This window comes from Pelophylax lessonae, assembly GCF_965119305.1.
Source record: "Pelophylax lessonae genome assembly, chromosome: 13".
In the NCBI taxonomy this organism is placed as follows: domain Eukaryota; kingdom Metazoa; phylum Chordata; class Amphibia; order Anura; family Ranidae; genus Pelophylax; species Pelophylax lessonae.
The window spans coordinates 143,301,886-143,320,333 of NC_138780.1; the positions used below are offsets into that span (position 1 = coordinate 143,301,886).

At 44.7% G+C, this 18,448-nt stretch overlaps 1 protein-coding gene across 1 annotated transcript; it reads right to left on the bottom strand.

Annotated features, from left to right (window-relative positions):
• Nucleotides 1-11,715: 11,715 nt before the first annotated feature.
• Nucleotides 11,716-13,220, bottom strand: GPR135 (G protein-coupled receptor 135). The gene has a single exon (XM_082275620.1). It carries the CDS (start codon nucleotides 13,081-13,083, stop codon nucleotides 11,764-11,766), a length of 1,320 nt encoding a protein of 439 aa, XP_082131746.1. The 5' UTR covers nucleotides 13,084-13,220; the 3' UTR covers nucleotides 11,716-11,763.
• Between the last annotated feature and the right edge of the window lie 5,228 nt (nucleotides 13,221-18,448).

Here is an 18,448-nt window from a genome sequence, read left to right on the forward strand (position 1 = left end):
GTATGTATGCTCACCGCTGAAGTGTCCCGGCTTCACGGAAGTCTGTGAGTCCTCCTCCGAGTCCCTTCCCCCTGCCTATGTAAATATCGTAAATATGAATATCGCCTACGGCCACAGAACGATAGTCGATATCATATCGACTATCGTTCAGCCCTATTGTTCGGCACAAAATTATTCGGCCTTTTGACTTATTCGGCCGAACACCGAAAGTGCTATTTTTTCTATTTTCGGCCGAATAATGTTCGGCCGCCGATTATTCGGTGCATCCCTAATATATATATATATATATATATATATATATACACACACACACACACACACACACACACACACACACACACACACACACACACACACACACACACACACACTGGGAATGTATAATGGTATTAACAACATAAACCAAGGCCAAAATAATATCATGTATAGGCTTATAATATATTAACTCTGCTAGGTACTAAAGAGCATTATTTCATGAACATTCACAGTGTACAACTAAAGTGAACCTGTCACCAAAATTCTGCCCACACATTTTATTGGCACCCATATGAACCTTTAGTAACATGAAAAGTGGTTTGGTGAGGCTCCAGACAATCCCCATATCGGGGACCACATTATATAGTAACAAAATGCTTTTATTTCTTTTATTAGGCCACTTTGAGTGGTCTATACGGTTCATCTGTATAGACCACTCAAAGGGGCTTAATAAAAAAAAAATAAATAAAAATACACATATATATATATATATATACACACACACACACACACACACACACACACACACACACACACGTTTCATCTGTAACATGTTAAACTTTGAATATGAATGCAACAGGTTACAAAATGTGAAGTTATTCTTTAAATCCTGGTACCCAAAGACTCTACTAAGGCAGATAACATGACACTTCTTAGCAACTGCTAAAGCTGAATTTTGAAAAAAGAAAAAATGTTTCCTTGTAATGGGGCTGCCCCTGGACTGCAAAGTTGAAATGCTCGTTTAGGTCTCATAGGGGTTGCAAAAAGCACATTTACCCAATCCTGTAGGACCAGTCCCCACAGCCTCTTCTCCCCTATGCACTGGCAGTTGGATGCCCTCCAACATCATGGAGATGAATGTGGAGCCCAGAGCCCTGCACTGGATGTGAAGACACCAAGGGACAATCCATTGCAAAAGCCTAGGGAAGTAGAGACAGGCACCAGCCGCCAGGGGGTGGAGGACTGGGTAAGTAAATGGCTCCCTAGACATAAACAACCATTTATTCCTTGCAGGGCAAGGCAGCCCCACTACAAGAGTAATTTTTTTTTTTCTTCCCCTGAAATGGACTTAGCATTTAGCACTATGCACCCAATAGTATGGGTCTCATGACAGGTCCTCTTTATTATTATGGCTATATTATTATATATGAAAAAACCTTTATGGTTATTTCTTCTAAAACATGAGAAGAACAAATCCTAACGTTTGGCACTTTTGCTGCATCTGGTAAGTGAGACAGGAAAGTGGCAGCCACAAGTTCTGTGTCCTCACTGTCAACCAGGGTTTTGCCACTCAAATAAAAAATAAATAAAAAAGATAAAGTGGAATTTAAACTGAAAACCCTGTTTTGATTAGAGTGTGGAAAGATGAAATAGTTGGGAAGAGTTCGGGTACACAGGCAATTTCTTTGCTAGGGTCATCATCACCCATCAACTTCTTGAGATTACTTGCTAGCAATTAGCAATCAATCACTACACATTAGCACATAGCAGCAATAAATCAGTAATGGTGCACCATGGTCCAAATCTGTGTAGCTAGGGAAAACAATTGAATAAAACTGGGCAGAAAACAGTGGAGAGAATGTGGCAATCTGAGTAGAAAGTTAAGCAAATGTTTTTTGGCACATGTAGCCCTCACACTACAGAACTTGACAGACATGTGTAAAAGGAAAAGTAATATTTCTGCCCAACTCAAACAAACAGTTGGGGTCTACCCTGAATTTTTCAGCATTCAATAAGAAAATAGCAGCCATGTGACTTGCTATGGGCAACAAGAACACCATATTTTAAAATAGTTCTCATACGCGAGGACCTTGGCCAAGTATTTCAAACCAAGTAATGTGGACACTAGGAAATGTATTCTTAAAAGTGCACCTAATAGTCCTCTATGGCTATTCAATTTTTTCCAAATTTGTTAGCGTGCAGTAAAAGATTTAAAACAAGTCACCCCTGACCTCTCTAGCTACTTGCACTGTGAAGGAATTCATCCCTAAATGAGAAGTATTGCCAAAGCTTTTTTGTCCATATACGTTTTCTATAGATCACAGGAGTGAAGTCCGTTCTGCACTCTTTGGACCCATTTTTAGCCGACAGCGGGCTAAAGTATGCTGACGTCACTCAACCAGTCAAGGCTCTGGAAATATCCTGACCATATGATCAGGATCCACCCAGAAGCCTGAACCAGCACCTGGCTAAGCCTCTCAGTAATCCGCTGAAAGGCCCTCTAGCCTCTCCCCAACACTCCAGTGAGCACTGGAGGGGAGAGCAGAGAGCCGCTGACTGACAGTTACTGCTCTCTGCTCAGGGGGGAAATGAGCGATCTGCAGTGATGGATCACTCAGTTCTCACTGCAGAGCTGGCAGGGGACAGATACAGCATCGGATTGATACTGCATCCACCTAGGAAAGTTTACATTTTTTTTTTCAATTCTAAACTTCTCTTTTAAAGCTCACGCCAAAAGAATTGTCACAAACCCAGCACCACCAGCAGGGAGAGATCTCATGCCCCGTACACACGTGCAGATTATCTGCAGACTTTTGTCTGCAGACTTACCAAAACCATATAATATAAGGTCAAACCTTAACACTTTCAATTTGTATGCAATCCGGCAGGCCCTTGCACTACATAGAAAAGGTAAGTCTGCAGACAAAAGTCTGCAGATAATCTGCACATGTGTACGGGGCATCAGAAACAAGGGTGTCCAGCGTACAGAGCTGGAGGGAAAGTAAGGACAGAGCAGCTGCACAGTAGTCAGTGCTGGGCAAGACTGGTTATTAGACAGAAATGAATACAATCCTGCAATAAAAATGCTCACCAGCCTCCTGTCCAACACATAAAACTGAAAATCAATGGGAGCTTCTGCCTTCACAACCACTTTAAACCTTATATTATATAGGATAAGTTGTATGAAAGTATCCTGCACAATCTTGTATAAGACAGACCTGTCTACACATCAGACCAAAAAAAAAGAAGAAGAAACTATACGGAAGAAAGACTGACATGTAATAGGGTCCAAAAAGTAAAATAAAAAAAAAGGCAAAACGAAGGACCATACATCAAAATAAAGGTGAGCTAGGAGTGACATTATTTTGTCATCATAAAGGATTTCTGGAAAGGGAATACGCAGTAAGAGGTATTCCTCATTTCTAGCTCACCCCATAGGTCTGCCAGTAAAAGGGGAGAACTTTCATAGAATAACCAAGATGGAGATCCAAGTATATCCATTATAAAGCAGAGAAGGGCGTTTCCTGCTCACGTAGAAAAGCAACTGTCCAGGGTGCACCTCAGAACGGGCAATGACATCGAATAGCTTGCGGATGGCCACTCAGGGGATTTTGAAGAAATACAACAATGAATGGAGGGAAAAAAAGGATTTTTTTCTTCTGACAAATGTATCTGAGGGGGTGCAGCTCACCTTTATTAAGGCAGGCCTTAAAGAGGAACTAAACCCTCTTATCCTTTAGGCTGCATTCACATGTCAGCTTATAATCGCGGGCAGAACCGCCGCGGTTCCGCCCGCGATTCGGAGATTTATTGCAAATCGGGGGACGCCTAGCGTTGCCCGTTGATTTGCAATAGCCCCCCAAACGCCGAGCGATGTTGCCGCGATTTACGCCCGCCGAATCGCGGCAACATCGCGCAAACAAAATCGCGGGACGCAATACGCTCCAAAAAAGTACAAGAGCTTCTTTGGAGCGTATTGCGTCCCGCGATTTTGTTTGCACGATGTTGCCGCGATTCGGCGGGCGTAAATCGCGGCAACATCGCTCGGCGTTTGGGGGGCTATTGCAAATCAACGGGCAACGCTAGGCGTCCCGCGATTTGCAATAAAATCTCCGAATCGCGGGCGGAACCGCGGCGGTTCTGCCCGCGATTATAAGCTGACATGTGAATGCAGTCTGCAGAGGAACTAAACCCTCTTATCCTTTACAGTCAAAGAAGCTGCCATCTTAGCCTCTGCTAAAGTGGAACTTTAGGGTCCTTTCACACGGGTTTTCCGCCGGCGGATGACCGGTCCGTCTCCGCCTACTTTGCAGAGACAGAAATGTCAGATCCCCGCTCTCCTCTATGGGAGATCGGATGAAAACGGACCGCCTATCCATTTTCATCAGATCCTATCCTCCAGACGGATGGAAAATAGGGTTTCCATTCATCTGGATTTCCCTGGCCACATCGGATAGCCGTGGGTGTCAGCGGACATGTCACCCCTGACATCTGCTGGTGCACGGAGCATCCAATCAGGTCCACCTGAAAAAACCAACAGGCGGACCTGATCAGAAAGCCTGTGTGAAAGGGGGCTTAGTCAGAAAATTAAGTCCTGCTAAATCACTTCAGGCCGGCCCATTCTGCAGGTATAGTGATAGAAAACATTAAAAATAAGTGCTATACTGTTCAAAATACAGAAATACACTTTCTCACCCAGCTCTGCACATGCGCAGTCGCTCTCCATTTTCTAGGCACTGCTGAATTTGTAGAGGCCGATTTGCTGACAGCCTTATAGTAGAATGAAACTCTCCTATCCTTTACAGCCAAGGAAGCTGCTTCTGTTTGATCTACAACTGCCATGGTGCTGCACATGTGATCAGTTATGACACCAGTCATTTGATGGTATGACAGTTTGGTTGATGACACAAGCATATGTGACAGTTAGCATTCCCGGCATTCCAGGAATGTAACTGTTTTTTGATACTGTTAAATCGATGGGTTTAGTTCTGCTTTACGATTTACTGCTGTTCAGGGGCTCTGAGCTTCAGCAAAATGGCAGCCTCCAGCAAGAAGAAACAGGAGGAATGCTGGAGGCAATTTACAGTACACACTCATTTTGGTGGCAAAATTATTAATGTGGAATGTATGTTCCTTCCTAAAGAACATCATTTTTTATCAAGTTATGGGTAAAGTTCCGCTTTAATCTGCAGCTGCCATGGTGTTGCACATGCGATCAGTTATGGCACCAGACATTAAATGGCTCAAAGCGGAGTTCCACCCAAAAGTGGAACTTCAACTCATTTGTTTCCCCCCCCCTCCTGGGCCACATTTAGCACCTTTCGGGGGGGGGGGGGGAATGGGTACCTGTTTTTGACAGGTACCCTTCCCCACTTCCGGGAGACGGCGCTGCCCCTTGGAGGTTTGGCCCCCCTTCTCCTTCCCCCGCCACCGAGCCAATCCGAATGCGCAGCGTGCTTTACGCATGCTCAGTAGGGACTCACCCGTAAAGCCCCAAGGCTTCACTGCCGGGTTCCCTGACTGGCAATGGCATCCAACAGCCGATGGAAACATCGGCTGCGGTGCCGACATTGTTGGGACTCCAGAACAGGCAAGTGTCCTAATATTAAAAGTCAGCAGCTACAGTATGTTAAGCTGTTGACTTTTATTTTTTTTCTTTGGGGGGTGGTGGTGGGGGGGGGGGGGGGGGCGGAACTCTGCTTTAACAGTTTGGTTCAGAGCAGAAGCAGCTGTAACAGTTATTCTCATCATGCCTTGGGCAGAACTGCTTTGAGAGACAGTTAAAATGGAACTAAACCCATCAATTTAACAATTTCAAAAAAACAGTTATATTCCCGGCATGTGGCAGGAGTGCAACTGTAGCGTATGCTGGTTGGTGCTCTAAACCAAACTGTCAAACCATCAAATGGCTGGTGTCATAAGTGATCACATTATGGCAGTTGCAGATTAAACAGATCGTAGCTTCCTTGGCTGAAAAGGATCGGAGGGTTTAGTGCCGCTTCAATTAAAAAAAAATATGAAAAGGTATTCAAAGTTGATGAACCAATTTTATAGTCCACTTATCTTGGGCAAGAGTATCTGCCACGGAGACCAATAGATGCTACAAAATGTTACAGTTACATAACTGAAATTTTCAGTGCTGAAATACACAGAATGCTGACTTGGGTTTGGTGATTTCAAAGAAGTGCGAACACATAAAGCAGATTTTAAATCGGTCATCCAGAAAGATGAAGTGGAAACACCAAGGACACTGGTGAAACCTGCAACCAACAAAATAAGGAACTGAGCCAGCACTCACCAGCAGATGGGCAATCAGAATATTAGGATTAGAATCAGGATTTGGTCCAAAGATGTAGAAACATCACAGCAAAGCAGGCACATGGAATCATTTTTCTATCACGTCTGATTTAGTAAAGAACGTGCTAATAATTAATGTACCAAAAATATAAACTGAAGTGTCACACCACTGCTAAAAGTTCCAGATACAACTTTATTCCAAGAAAAGTCAGGGAGACAATCCAAAGAGCAGCCAATGTGTTTGGGGGTCCAAAATACCCCTTCATCAGGGCTTGATAGAAAACAATGTGACAGGGCTAGAAGTAAACTGGACCTTTTAAGTGTAACTAAAGGCAAAACCTATTTTTTATTTTTTGGATAGTGAGGGAGGATTATAACCCCTGTCAGTTTTTTCTTGCCATCTTTCCCAAAAGGGAGATTTCCCATTCACTTCCTGTCCCATAACAAAAATAGAAAGGGAGAAGGAATCCCTCCAAAGTGAGGGAAGCCTGGCGTGTCACCAAAACTAGTGTCCCCATTAGAAGATTCCTCTACTGTTCTGGTGTCAATCCAAAATGTGGAATTTTCTTTTACTTTTAATGATAACAGTAAACAGGACAAATAAAGAGGGCGAATCTCCCTAATGGGGGCACCGACAGGTGTTCCAACCTCTCCTCAATCTACCCCAAAACCAAAAAAAAAATACACGTTTTGCCTTTAGTTATACTTTAATGGTATTTTATCCCGAGTAATTACAATCACAGCAGCTGGTTTGGCATTTGAGACCCCTTTCTCACGGGGTGGATCCGTTCAACGGACTCCGTTAGCTCAGCAGGGGATCGCTCTGTTGATTCCCACTGAGCAGGCGGATGACAGATCTGTCTCTGCTCACTGTGCAGAGATGGACCAGTCAGAGTCCTGCTTTCCTCTATGGGAAGATCAGATAAAAACAGACAGCAGGTCCGTTTTCATCTAATCCACCCGAACCGCTGGACGGATGGCAGACATATCGTCATCCGTCTGTTTTAAGGGGATCTTTTCGGATCCGATGACAGACGGGTGTCAGCGGACACATCTCCGCTGACATCCACCTCCCCATAGAGTAGAATGGGTGGCCCGAACAGGTCCGCCTGAAAAACAGACAGGCGGACCTGATCAGTCCGATCATTTGAAAGGGGCCCAATTGTTTAAAATCGTAATACCAATAAGATAACAAACCTATCGGGTCCAGCTCTATTTTTCCTAGGGATGCACCAATCCGACTTTTTTGGACCCGATACCTGGCATTGTGAAATCGCTGATACCGATACCAATCCGGAGCTATACACAAAGCAAGTGGCTACAGTACAGAGCAAAGCCGTTGCTTCATGTGTATGGCTCCTCCATTCACAGGCGGAGTGCATCTGATATCACTCCGCCTGTGAGCCGGTGTTGTAAAATTTTGTCGGACCCGTGAAAAAATCGGACCTCGTCACTTCCGGTTATGGGAGTCTCAAGTGCGCATGCGCACCAGACATTATCTTGATTTGGTAAACTTGTAACACAGAGCGGCCAGTTGAATGAGAGGAGGCGGGGCTGAGGTGGGACGGAAGACACTGCCGCGTCATCTGCAGAGCTGAATAGAGGAGGCGGGACGGAGGTGCGGCCGTGTAATAAATGCAGGGCTTAAGCGACCCCTTCTGTTTTATTATCTTTACTAATTATCGTATTATTTATCCTTAGGATTTCATTACATTTAGTATTTCTTATTTTGTATTATAGAAATACTAAATGTAATGAAATCCGAAGGATAAATAATACGATAATTACTAAAGATAATAAAACAAGGAGTCGCTTAAGCCCTGCATATATTACACGGCCGCACCTCCGTCCCACCTCCTCCGCCAGCTCTGCATATGTGCCTCCCTCCCTAATGTCTCAATGACGCGGCGGTGTCCTCCGTCCTCCGTCGCACCTCAGCCCCGCCTCCTCTCAATCAGCTGTCCGCTCTCTGTTATAATTTTGCCAAACCTCGAAAAATGTCTTCTGCGCATGCGCACGGACGACTCCTTTCAGCTGTTTTGTGATGCTCTGTCACCGGAAGTGATGAGGTCCGATTTTTTCACGGGTCCGACAAAATTTTAGAACACCGGACCTATACAGGAAGTAGCGGCTCCTATCCCGTACTATTACTGCACCTAGTAAGGGATGGCTGAGCCATTACCAAGCAAAAACCGGATCGGCCAGTGGATCGGTCAATGTTACCGATCCCCCGATCCATCTAAAATGGCCATTTTGGCGCCGATATCCGATCCGAATATCGGATCGGTGCATCCCTAATTTTTCCATGTTACTCAAATAGTATTGTTACAGGGGTCACATTGTTATGATTAAATTTGTAACTCAAATTAAAAACAGTCAATACTAAAAAAAGACATGCACAAAATTTATCTTTTCTTTTTTTTAAATCTCCTAAAAATAGGATGATAAAAAAGTCTACTAATTAAATCCAGGTAGATTTTCTCCCCCACTGAGTCAGTCAATTCTTTCCTTACCAGCTGTAAGCCACCTTTAGAAAGAAAAGAACTTACAAAGAGCTCCGCCACCTGGCTGCAAGTGGTAAAAATGAAACATTAGGATGCAGTAAATAACAGGGAACTATTCATCCAAAAGCTAATGTAAAATATTTCTATATGAAAAAGCAATTGCTGCACAGAGGTACAAAAACTTAATGATCGAAGCGGTTTGGTTTTTGGAGATACAATGGCCTCTTCTGTGCAGTAACATTAAACTTCTTCTTCTCCCAGCACACCATTCCCCCATAAGGTCGGGTCTGTGAGAGACGGCCATAATATACACTATTTGGTAGTACATGGGAACCATGAGTGTACACAAAGGTAACTTTCTACAGTGGCATTGTGCATAGAGCCTCAACAGTGCTAGGACATTGAAGATTTTTTTTTAAAAATGACAATATATAAAATAATTGTAAGAGGCGAGTAGACCTAGCAAAAATACTTTCTACAGAAATGCCACAAACAGACGTACTTGCAGCCAGGAATGTGTCCCAGATGTAGAGGGACCAGCTGTTGGTGAGGTGCGCACTCCTGGCCACATGAACGTGTACAATTCTAGTGGTTTATTCACAGTTCTGGGGAACAATTAAGGGAATCCGGTGATCACATCATATGGCACTGCATGGTAGTGACACAAATTAATGTGTACACCGCCTTGCACAAACTTTGGCACTTAAACGTTTCTTTAATAAAGTGCATGAACCCATAGCAACCAATGAGAAACCATCTCCAACTAGGCCTAATTTATTAAACACGTGAAGGAAAAAAGGTCTCTTCTCCCTCCTCTGCAGATCAGATTCAAAACTGGCCCCAAGAAATGAGAGCCGAAATCTGAAATTCTGAATCTGATTTACAAAAACAGGACAACACTGACCAAAATTCTGATACACTGAGAAATGACATTCATGGTTTTGACCAAATTCACAAAAGCTGAAGTTTACAAATACATCCAATGCAATCAGTATCCTAGCTAACAGCCAGATCCACCATCCATTCGGGTTTTAGGTGCAACTTGGAAATAAGCAGGCAAATGGAAATATACTGTCTGTACAACCTCAGACAAGAAACATCAAAGGTCATTAGGAGGCAATGGATTTGTAGGACACATGAATCAGGCCATGTCATTGGGAGACAAACTGCACACTCATAGCCCAACTCCAACTGACAAATGTGATGTTGTGACAGCAAGAGGTGACAATTTGGGCTACTTGCACATGGGGGCCTTATGTGTTCAGGGGAGAATGCATGGGGCCCCTAACACAGGTATCACCCAATGCAGCCTTCAGTATGCAACCTGCCAAACATTTTGAAAGGCTGTGGGCAGTGGGGCTGGACCTTCCACCCATCCCTTCATAGTGCAATAAAACGTCAGGAGGGACGCACTGCAGCTGGACGGCCCTGTGTACAAGGGGTCCTAAAGACAAACTCCAGTTACATCTGTCAGTTTTATGTTGGCAATGGTGATCTGAATTACCCACTAAAATTCGTAAATCACTTGAAGATTCACACTCGGCAGTTTGGGTCAACAGACACTAAAGCAGGGTTCACACGTACAGGGAACACAACCAGCGGGTGGAACCAAAAAAAAAAAACTGCTGCGCTATTGTATTCCAACAGCGAGGGCACAGGCCATTACTTTCATGTCCCATGCAGGGCCGTGGTTTGCCAAGACAGAGATGCACAGGCGTTATGTGCATCCCCATGCCGGCAGTCCCACATATGTCTACTGGGACACACAGCTACACAGACACAGGTTTTGTCCCAATGCCGGCAGTCCCACAGATGTCTACTGGGACACGCAGCTGCACAGACACAGGTTTTGTCCCCATGTGACATCCAGGTGGGTTAATGGCCCAGGGACACACCCAGGGCGAGTTTGAGGACACATACCTCCACCCATTGCAGAGGTCACATTGGGACATAGTGGCTGTGTCTGTGCAGCTGGTTGTCCCAATGGGACTGCTGGCACAGGGATGTATGCGACACTTGTACATCCCGTGCCAGCAAAACACAGGACACAGAAGTAATCACCCATATGCACCATGCCCCAGAGGAATGGCAAGCACTGCCGATCATCAGAACGAACCCCAAGGTTGGTCATGGATTATACAATTGTGGTGGAAAGAAAAAAAAAAAACGCTTGATTCCCCCATCTACAGTGTTGATGGGGGAATGCCCCCTGTTGCGCTATTGTATTCTGCCTGGGGGTCCAGAAAGCATCCCCAGCCAGTAGAATACAATGGGTATTGCTAGCAGCTATAGCTTCTGGCAGTAATCATGTGTAGAAAATGCGATATGCTGGTTGGCAGTAATAATGTGTAGAAAATGTGATATGCCGATTGTATCAATTGGGTACAATCAGCCTGCCCATACACAGTTTGAATCCTGGCCAGTCCCTGGAGAACCAGCCAAGATTAGAACCATCTATGGCCAGTTTAAGAGCTTACAATTCAAGTACATAAGAAAGGAAAGCAATCAGATGACAATGTGCGGCCTTACAGTATTACAATTATCAGAGAGGTGGAGACAAATGTCACATTTTTACACATTGCTGTAAACTTTTCCAAAAACAAGAAGATGGTTTCCTGCTGAGAAATAAGAGGACAATCCTGGTCACGTCCTTTAATATTAAATAATGCTGGTTAGTGGTTACGTCTTCCATTTGATGTTGCGATCCTCCGATGCTGCACATTTCATATGAATACAGAGCGCTGTGTCATGATGACCAGACTGGATTTTGGTCTGTAACCTTGTACATCCTTGTGCTCCTCACTGCCAATACTTGGGTTCTAAAACTGATACGGTGGACAAAAAGAAATCCTGGTGATCACAGATAAGGATATTCTGATTCAATACTTGATAATCCGGGGCGACATTTTATTTTTTGTTTTCCTTAAGCAGCCTTTCCTGAACAGGAGTTTGTCACCCAACCAGTGGGCAATACTAGAAGAAAACCTCAAAGACTTGTGTCTGCGGTCTCGGATTTTAAGCCGGGAGGCTCTGACATGGTGTCCGGTTGGCCATCCCGGCAGAAGAGCACAGTTGGGTTCTTGCAGGCCCACATGGCCACGTCCCCACCGTTGGCCGGACTGGACGAGGACACCCGGCTGCCTTGGCCGTGTCTGTTGGTGTAACGATCTCGGACGGGGTCGGCCCTACCCCTGACCTCCCGGTTCTGACCCTGCGTGCACAGGTAAGCCGCAATGTTCCTAGTCCTGTAGCCCTGCTCTCGGTTGCGCCCGAGCAGCATGGAGATGTTGGGGTTGCGGATGGCGTAGATGAGCGGGTTGATGGCCCCGTTGGCCCACGCCATCCAGATGGCCACGGTGTCCATGAGTGGCGTGAAGGGGTAGTCGCCAGCGGCGGCCACCAGGCCCATGACGCAGTAGGGCCCCCAGCAGCAGATAATGAAGACGATCATGATCAGCACGGTGGTGGCCGTCCTCATCTCGCTGTAGAAGCGCAGCAGGTGGGCGTAGGTGGTGACGGGTCGGACGCGGATCTCTGACAGTCGCACGGCCTTGCAGATGTTATAGTGGCAGAAGCACATGAGGCCGAAGGGCAGGAGGTAGCAGAGGACGATGAGGGAGATGCTGTAGGTGGCCCCCAGCCTGGAGCCGGCGGAGTGGAACACGTACATGCAGTGGTAGTAGCCCCTCTTGTGGACCACCCATTGCTCCTTGGCCAGCAGGTACCAGGGGAAGGAGAAGCCCAGAGCCGCCAGCCATGCCCCGGCCAGCAGCTGCGCCGCCCTGGCGCGCCCCATCTTCTCCCGGGGCTGGCGGACGATGGCGTAGTAGCGGTCCAGGCTGATGAGGGTCATGGTCAGGGTGGAGACGATGCCAAAGCAGGAGTTGAAGAAGCCATTGGCGAAGCAGAAACGGTCCCCGAAGAGCCAGACCCCGCCCCTGGAGAAGAGCAGCACGAAGGAGAAGGGGAGGCACAGCAGGGCGCTGAGGAAGTCAGACAGGGACAAGGACAGGATGAAGGCGTTGGTGACGGTGCGCAGCTGCCGGTGTTTGGCGATCACCAGGATGACGGCACAGTTACCCAGGGATGACAGCAGGAAGATGGCCAGCAGAAGCAGAGCCTGGCATGCCACGGCCACCCCGTGCACCAGAGGGCTCCCTACCCCCACCGCCGCCTCCTCACCCGGCTCCGGGGAGCTCCGGTTCGTACCGGAGGAGCCGCCGTCCCTTCCCCCGGCCGCCGTGCCGGTGTTGCTCGGGCCGCCCAGCGCCGTCAGGTTGTCGAGCAGAGCCAGGTGGAGCTCCATGGGTCGCGGTGTGGCCGGGCGGAGGCATCCCTCAGGCTGCCCGCTTCCTCCTCTCTTCGCCGTCCCGGTGATGCTGCCAGCGCGAGCTCGCCGGGATCTGCGGGTGACGTCACTCCGGTTACCAGGGCAACGCCAGCTCTGCCGGTGGGGGCGCCCAGCAATGTGCTGACTGACTGCGACACCGTCCTACCTTCTTCCGCAGGAAAGGTAAGCGGGACCCCCATCCCCGGGGAACACCGGACCTGTCCCCGGTCTACTCCTCTATAGCACTGACTCAGGTGTGGGCCCTACTCCTCTCACCACCGGACCCCCTCCCCCCTCAATAGTCACCAGGGATATAAAATAATCACACTTATTTTTTATTTATTATTTTCTATATTTATTTGTTGTTTTTTTATTTGCTAATTTTTTTTTTTTTCATGATCAACTCCAGGAATCTTTTATATACCAATATTCTTCAGGAGTCACCATGGATATAAAATGAATAATAATCACACTTATTTTTTATGTATTGTTTTCTATATTTATTTGTTGTTGTTTTTTTTTATTTGCAAATTTTATTTTATTTTTTTTTCATGATCAACTCCAGGAATCTTTTGTATACCAATATTCTTCATGCGATGCAGGAACCCACACTGGTACCCGCATCACATATGGATATAAAATGAATAATAATCACACTTATTTTTTTATTTATTATTTTCTTTATTTATTTGTTGTTGTTTTTTTTATTTGCTAATTTTATTTTTTCCATGATCAACTCCAGGAATCTTTTATATATCAATATTCTCCAGTAGTCACCATGGATATAAAATGAATAATAATCACACTTATTTTTTATTTATTTTCTATATTTATTTATTTTTTATTATTTTCTATATTTATTTTTAATTTAATTTTTTTTTTTTTCATGATTAACTCCAGGAATCTTTTATATACCAATATTCTTCAGTAGTCACCATGGATATAAAATGAATAATAATCACACTTATTTTTTATTTATTTTCTATATTTATTTATTTTTTATTATTTTCTATATTTATTTTTAATTTAATTTTTTTTTTTTTTTCATGATTAACTCCAGGAATCTTTTATATACCAATATTCTTCAGTAGTCACCATGGATATAAAATGAATAATAATCACACTTATTTTTTATTTATTATTTTCTATATTTATTTGTTGTTTTTTTTTATTTGCAAATTTTTTTTTTCCATGATCAACTCCAGGAATCCTTTATATACCAATATTCTTCAGGAGTCACCATGGATATAAAATTAATAATAAATCACACTTAGTTATTTTTTTTATCTTGTATTTGTTTTTATTTGCTAGTTTTATTTATTTTATTTATTATTTGTTATGATAAATTGCAGGCCCCTTTTTATATAGAAATATATTCCTCAGTAGTCAGCAGGGATATAAAATCAGGCTGGGTTCACCCATATGCGTTGTGGGTACCAGTGTGGGTTCCCGCATCGCATGTCTCTCGCAGGCAGTTCACGCTGCCCTGTGCCAACCTCTGCGTATGTCAATGCAAAGTTAATGACACCCCCAGATCTGTTGGCAGTGCGAAATGTGAAATGGTGCAGGAATCGGATTGCAAACGGGTCAACACCCATGTGATCCGATAACCGTGCGGACCAAAAAAATGGTCCTATTCCATAATGGCAGGGGTGTCAAACTCAGTCTTATCGCGGGCCGTATCAGCATTACGCTCGCCCTCAAAAGGCTGGTTATATCTGTAAGGTTACATGTCCAGCGCACCCCCCCCCCCCCTTACATGAGATGTCAAGAGCCCTCCACCATCATAGGTCAAGAGTCACCCACCCTTCCTTACATCACAATGCACCCCCTTACCAGGAGCTACTGCCAGGAAGAAGATGCAGGTGGAAGAAGAAAGTGCAAGGCCTGGAGTAGGACCAGAGGAAAGCTGGAATTCGCTTACAGAGTCTGCTGAATGCTGAGACCAGGGTAGGCAGAGGCAAGGTGGTGTTGTGGCTGCACAGAGAGGTGCAGGATCTGCAGGAGAAGTTCTTCCCTCCTCTCTGCTGCAGACTGCCAAGAAGGGGTGGGCAAAGACAAACCTTTCTGCAGAGGCACAGGATCTGGCAAAGGAGTTCTGTCCTCTGCTGCCGACTACTGAGACAAGATGGGGGTAGACTAGAGACAAGGGGGGTGCCGCAGCTGCAGGAGAGGTGCGAGGGCCACATGAAATGGCCTGGGGGGGCCACATTCGGCCTGCGGGCCTTGTGTTTGACACCTGTGAATTATGGCCTCAATGCGATGCAAATGAAGGCATACAATGTGTATGGCTGAATTCGCATCGCACAGACATTGCATGTGATCTGCGCAGCAATGCGGTGCGAATCAGATGTGATGTCTGACATCGCAGTAGTGTGCACCCAGCCTCATTCTACTAAATGCCTTAGCAAACCCAGATTACTGCTTTGTAAAAGTAGCAGTGTTCTGCATATATCGTGTGTTGTGAACAGCGCCATGGGAGGGACTCAGCAGACCCCGCCCACTACATAAAAATTACCAGAAGGGGGCAGAGATGAGACCAGAGCGCAGCAGTGACCATTCCTTATTACAGGAGGCAAACAGGGAGATTTATTACAACTGAAGTACTCAGAATCTGGTGCAGCTGTGCATGGTAGCCAATCAGCTTCTAGCTTCTGTTTGTTCAATAAAGCTTTGACAATTAAACCTGGAAGCTGATTGGTTTCTATGCAGAGCTGCAGCAGATTTTGTACTCCCAGTTTTAGTAAATCAGCTCCAAAATTTTCACATGGGATGACTGCACAGATCTGGGAGGAATACACAAAGCACATTGAGATTCAAGAAAATGACACATGGTGGATGGATTGAAAGAATATTTGCTGATTACACAGGTCAGCTTTAAAGTGGAACTTCAACTGAAGGCTCGGATCACATATACACGGTGTAGGAAATGCAGCAAATCCTGTGCTTTTCCCGCACCTCGTTGAATCACACGGCATTCTTTCCCACCACAATGTTTGCAATTTTATTGACACCCCCAAAACGGTTCGCTAAATGCAGTGTGATTGACAGAATCGGATCGCATTTTCACACCCATGTGATCTGACTCCAGTGCGGGGGAATAAAAGCGCCTTGCACCTTTATGTGGATGCGGTGCGATTTGAGCCATACTAATGAATGCAATGTGCCGCACTGAATATACATTATACTACCAAAAGTATTGGGATACCTGCCTTTACATGCACATGAACTTTAAAGAGGAAGTAAACCCTCCTCTGACACTTGTACCTATAGGTAAGCCTATGATAAGGCTTACCTATAGGTACTGTAAATATCTCCTAAACATGTACAGTTTAGGAGATATTTACCTTTCATGCATCCAGTGACGTCACTGGCGCATGCGCTCTGAAGGAACGGCCGCTAGTGCCGTTTCTTCAGAGTCCTGTGCCGTGACTGTCGGCTCCCGCGCGCTTGCGCGGGAGTGATGTCACCGCGGCTCCGGCCAATCAGATGGCCGGATGCTGCGAACCCGGAAGACGGGCGACTGGACATGTCGCCCGTCATACAGGTAAGCGAACGGCACGGCGGGGGCTCGTTCTAAGGTGAGTATTGCATAATGAGCTAGTATGCGATGCATACTAGCTCATTATGTGTTTCTCTTACAGGTTACCAAAAAAAAAAAAAAAAAAACTTTGTACGGTTTACAACCTCTTTAATGGTGTCTTAAGGCCCGTACACACGTACAGATTGTCAGCCGTAAATATTCGGCCAACGTCCGATCGGCCGATCGTCGGCTTGTTAGTATGATGCTTCCGACAACCGACTGCGACTTTTCGGCTGAACAAAATCTGGTCTGCATGCTATAAAATTTTTGTTGGCCAACACCAGAATGGCCGATTGTTCGTCAGTCAGTACAGATTTCGGGCCGACAAAAGCCAGATGAGCAAGACTAGGCATGCTCAGAGAAGAAAAAACACACGGAAAGTTAACCATCACTTCTGAAGTTGGTTGTTGTTGGCCGACAAAATTCGTGTGCAGTCTTGAGCACTTTTCAACCAACAAACAACACTGGACAAAAGACGGCCGATCGTTCAGCCGACAATCGGTATGTGTGTATGGGGCTTTAGTCTGTAGGGTTCAATATTGAGTTGTAAGAAGTAGAAAATTCCGCGCAAGTGGATGTGGTTAAGCTAATTAATGGCTGCAGCCTACCCCAAAATATAGATAAACTATATCTGAAAAAGTAGGGATAGGTGGGGTATGTTGGCGCTGCCTATACGGATATTAGGTGTATGGGAGAAAAGTGACTGGCAGTATATAAAAAGGATAAGTGAAAATAATGTTGAGTTAGGTCAATCAATGATGTAAATAACTAAGAAGAAAAAATAGGTCCTTATAAACACTAAAAAGTGCCCGACAATGGGACAAATAAATATATCACAGAAAACACAAATAAAAATTGGTGTTCAATAAGTTAAATAAGATATGTCTTTAAATGAATCTAAAACAATATTGACAGTACATATAGTAACAAGTGAAAAATGGTATTAAATGAATTAATCGGATATCTCTTAGATGAATCTAAAACAATATTGACAGTACATATAATAACAAGTGAATGGTGTGTAAAAATTTGATTAAAGTGACTGGTGCAATAAATAATATAACCACTAGGTGCCAGTGTGGTATATAAAAAATTATGAAAAGGATATCCAAGTGATATACCTAGTATATAATGTGCAAGTGACAAGAAAATTGTGCTGGGTGAAAAAAATTCTCATGAAAGTTGATATTCCAGAAAAAATAAACAATAAAATATGTGTATGGATATCCTAGTGAAGAATTATAATCAATTTTATGTAAATGACTAATAAATGGTGCCACATAAATAATCTCATAAAAATCAAAACTGTGAATTAGTGAAATAAATAAATATAAGTTGAATTTGTGCCAATAAATAAATCTAGTTGTTGATAAATATCTCTTAAAAGAAAGTCCACAAATTGTAATCAATATAATGGTCTTCCAGGAAAGTGCGGCAGTAGTAGATATTAAGGTGCCAAATAAATATTAAGGAAGGAGTGAGTCCCAGTGCTGGATCCTAGATGTGGGTGCCGGGTGATAAAAATCCGTGCTGCCCTCTCAATAAAGCCCGCACTCACCAGAGAGCTGCACCCCTACAGGGGTAACCAGCGTTGGTTATATGGGGTAAAAACCTCCGATGCCTCTCGGTAGATCTCTCCAATCCTCCTGGGTGTAACTCACTTTCTCCCTCTTATGATAATATTAAGAAAGCGATGTGCAATACAGGGTAACTTTAAGGCAATTCTCCAAGATGTGGTAAAAACGGTATCCAGGGTAT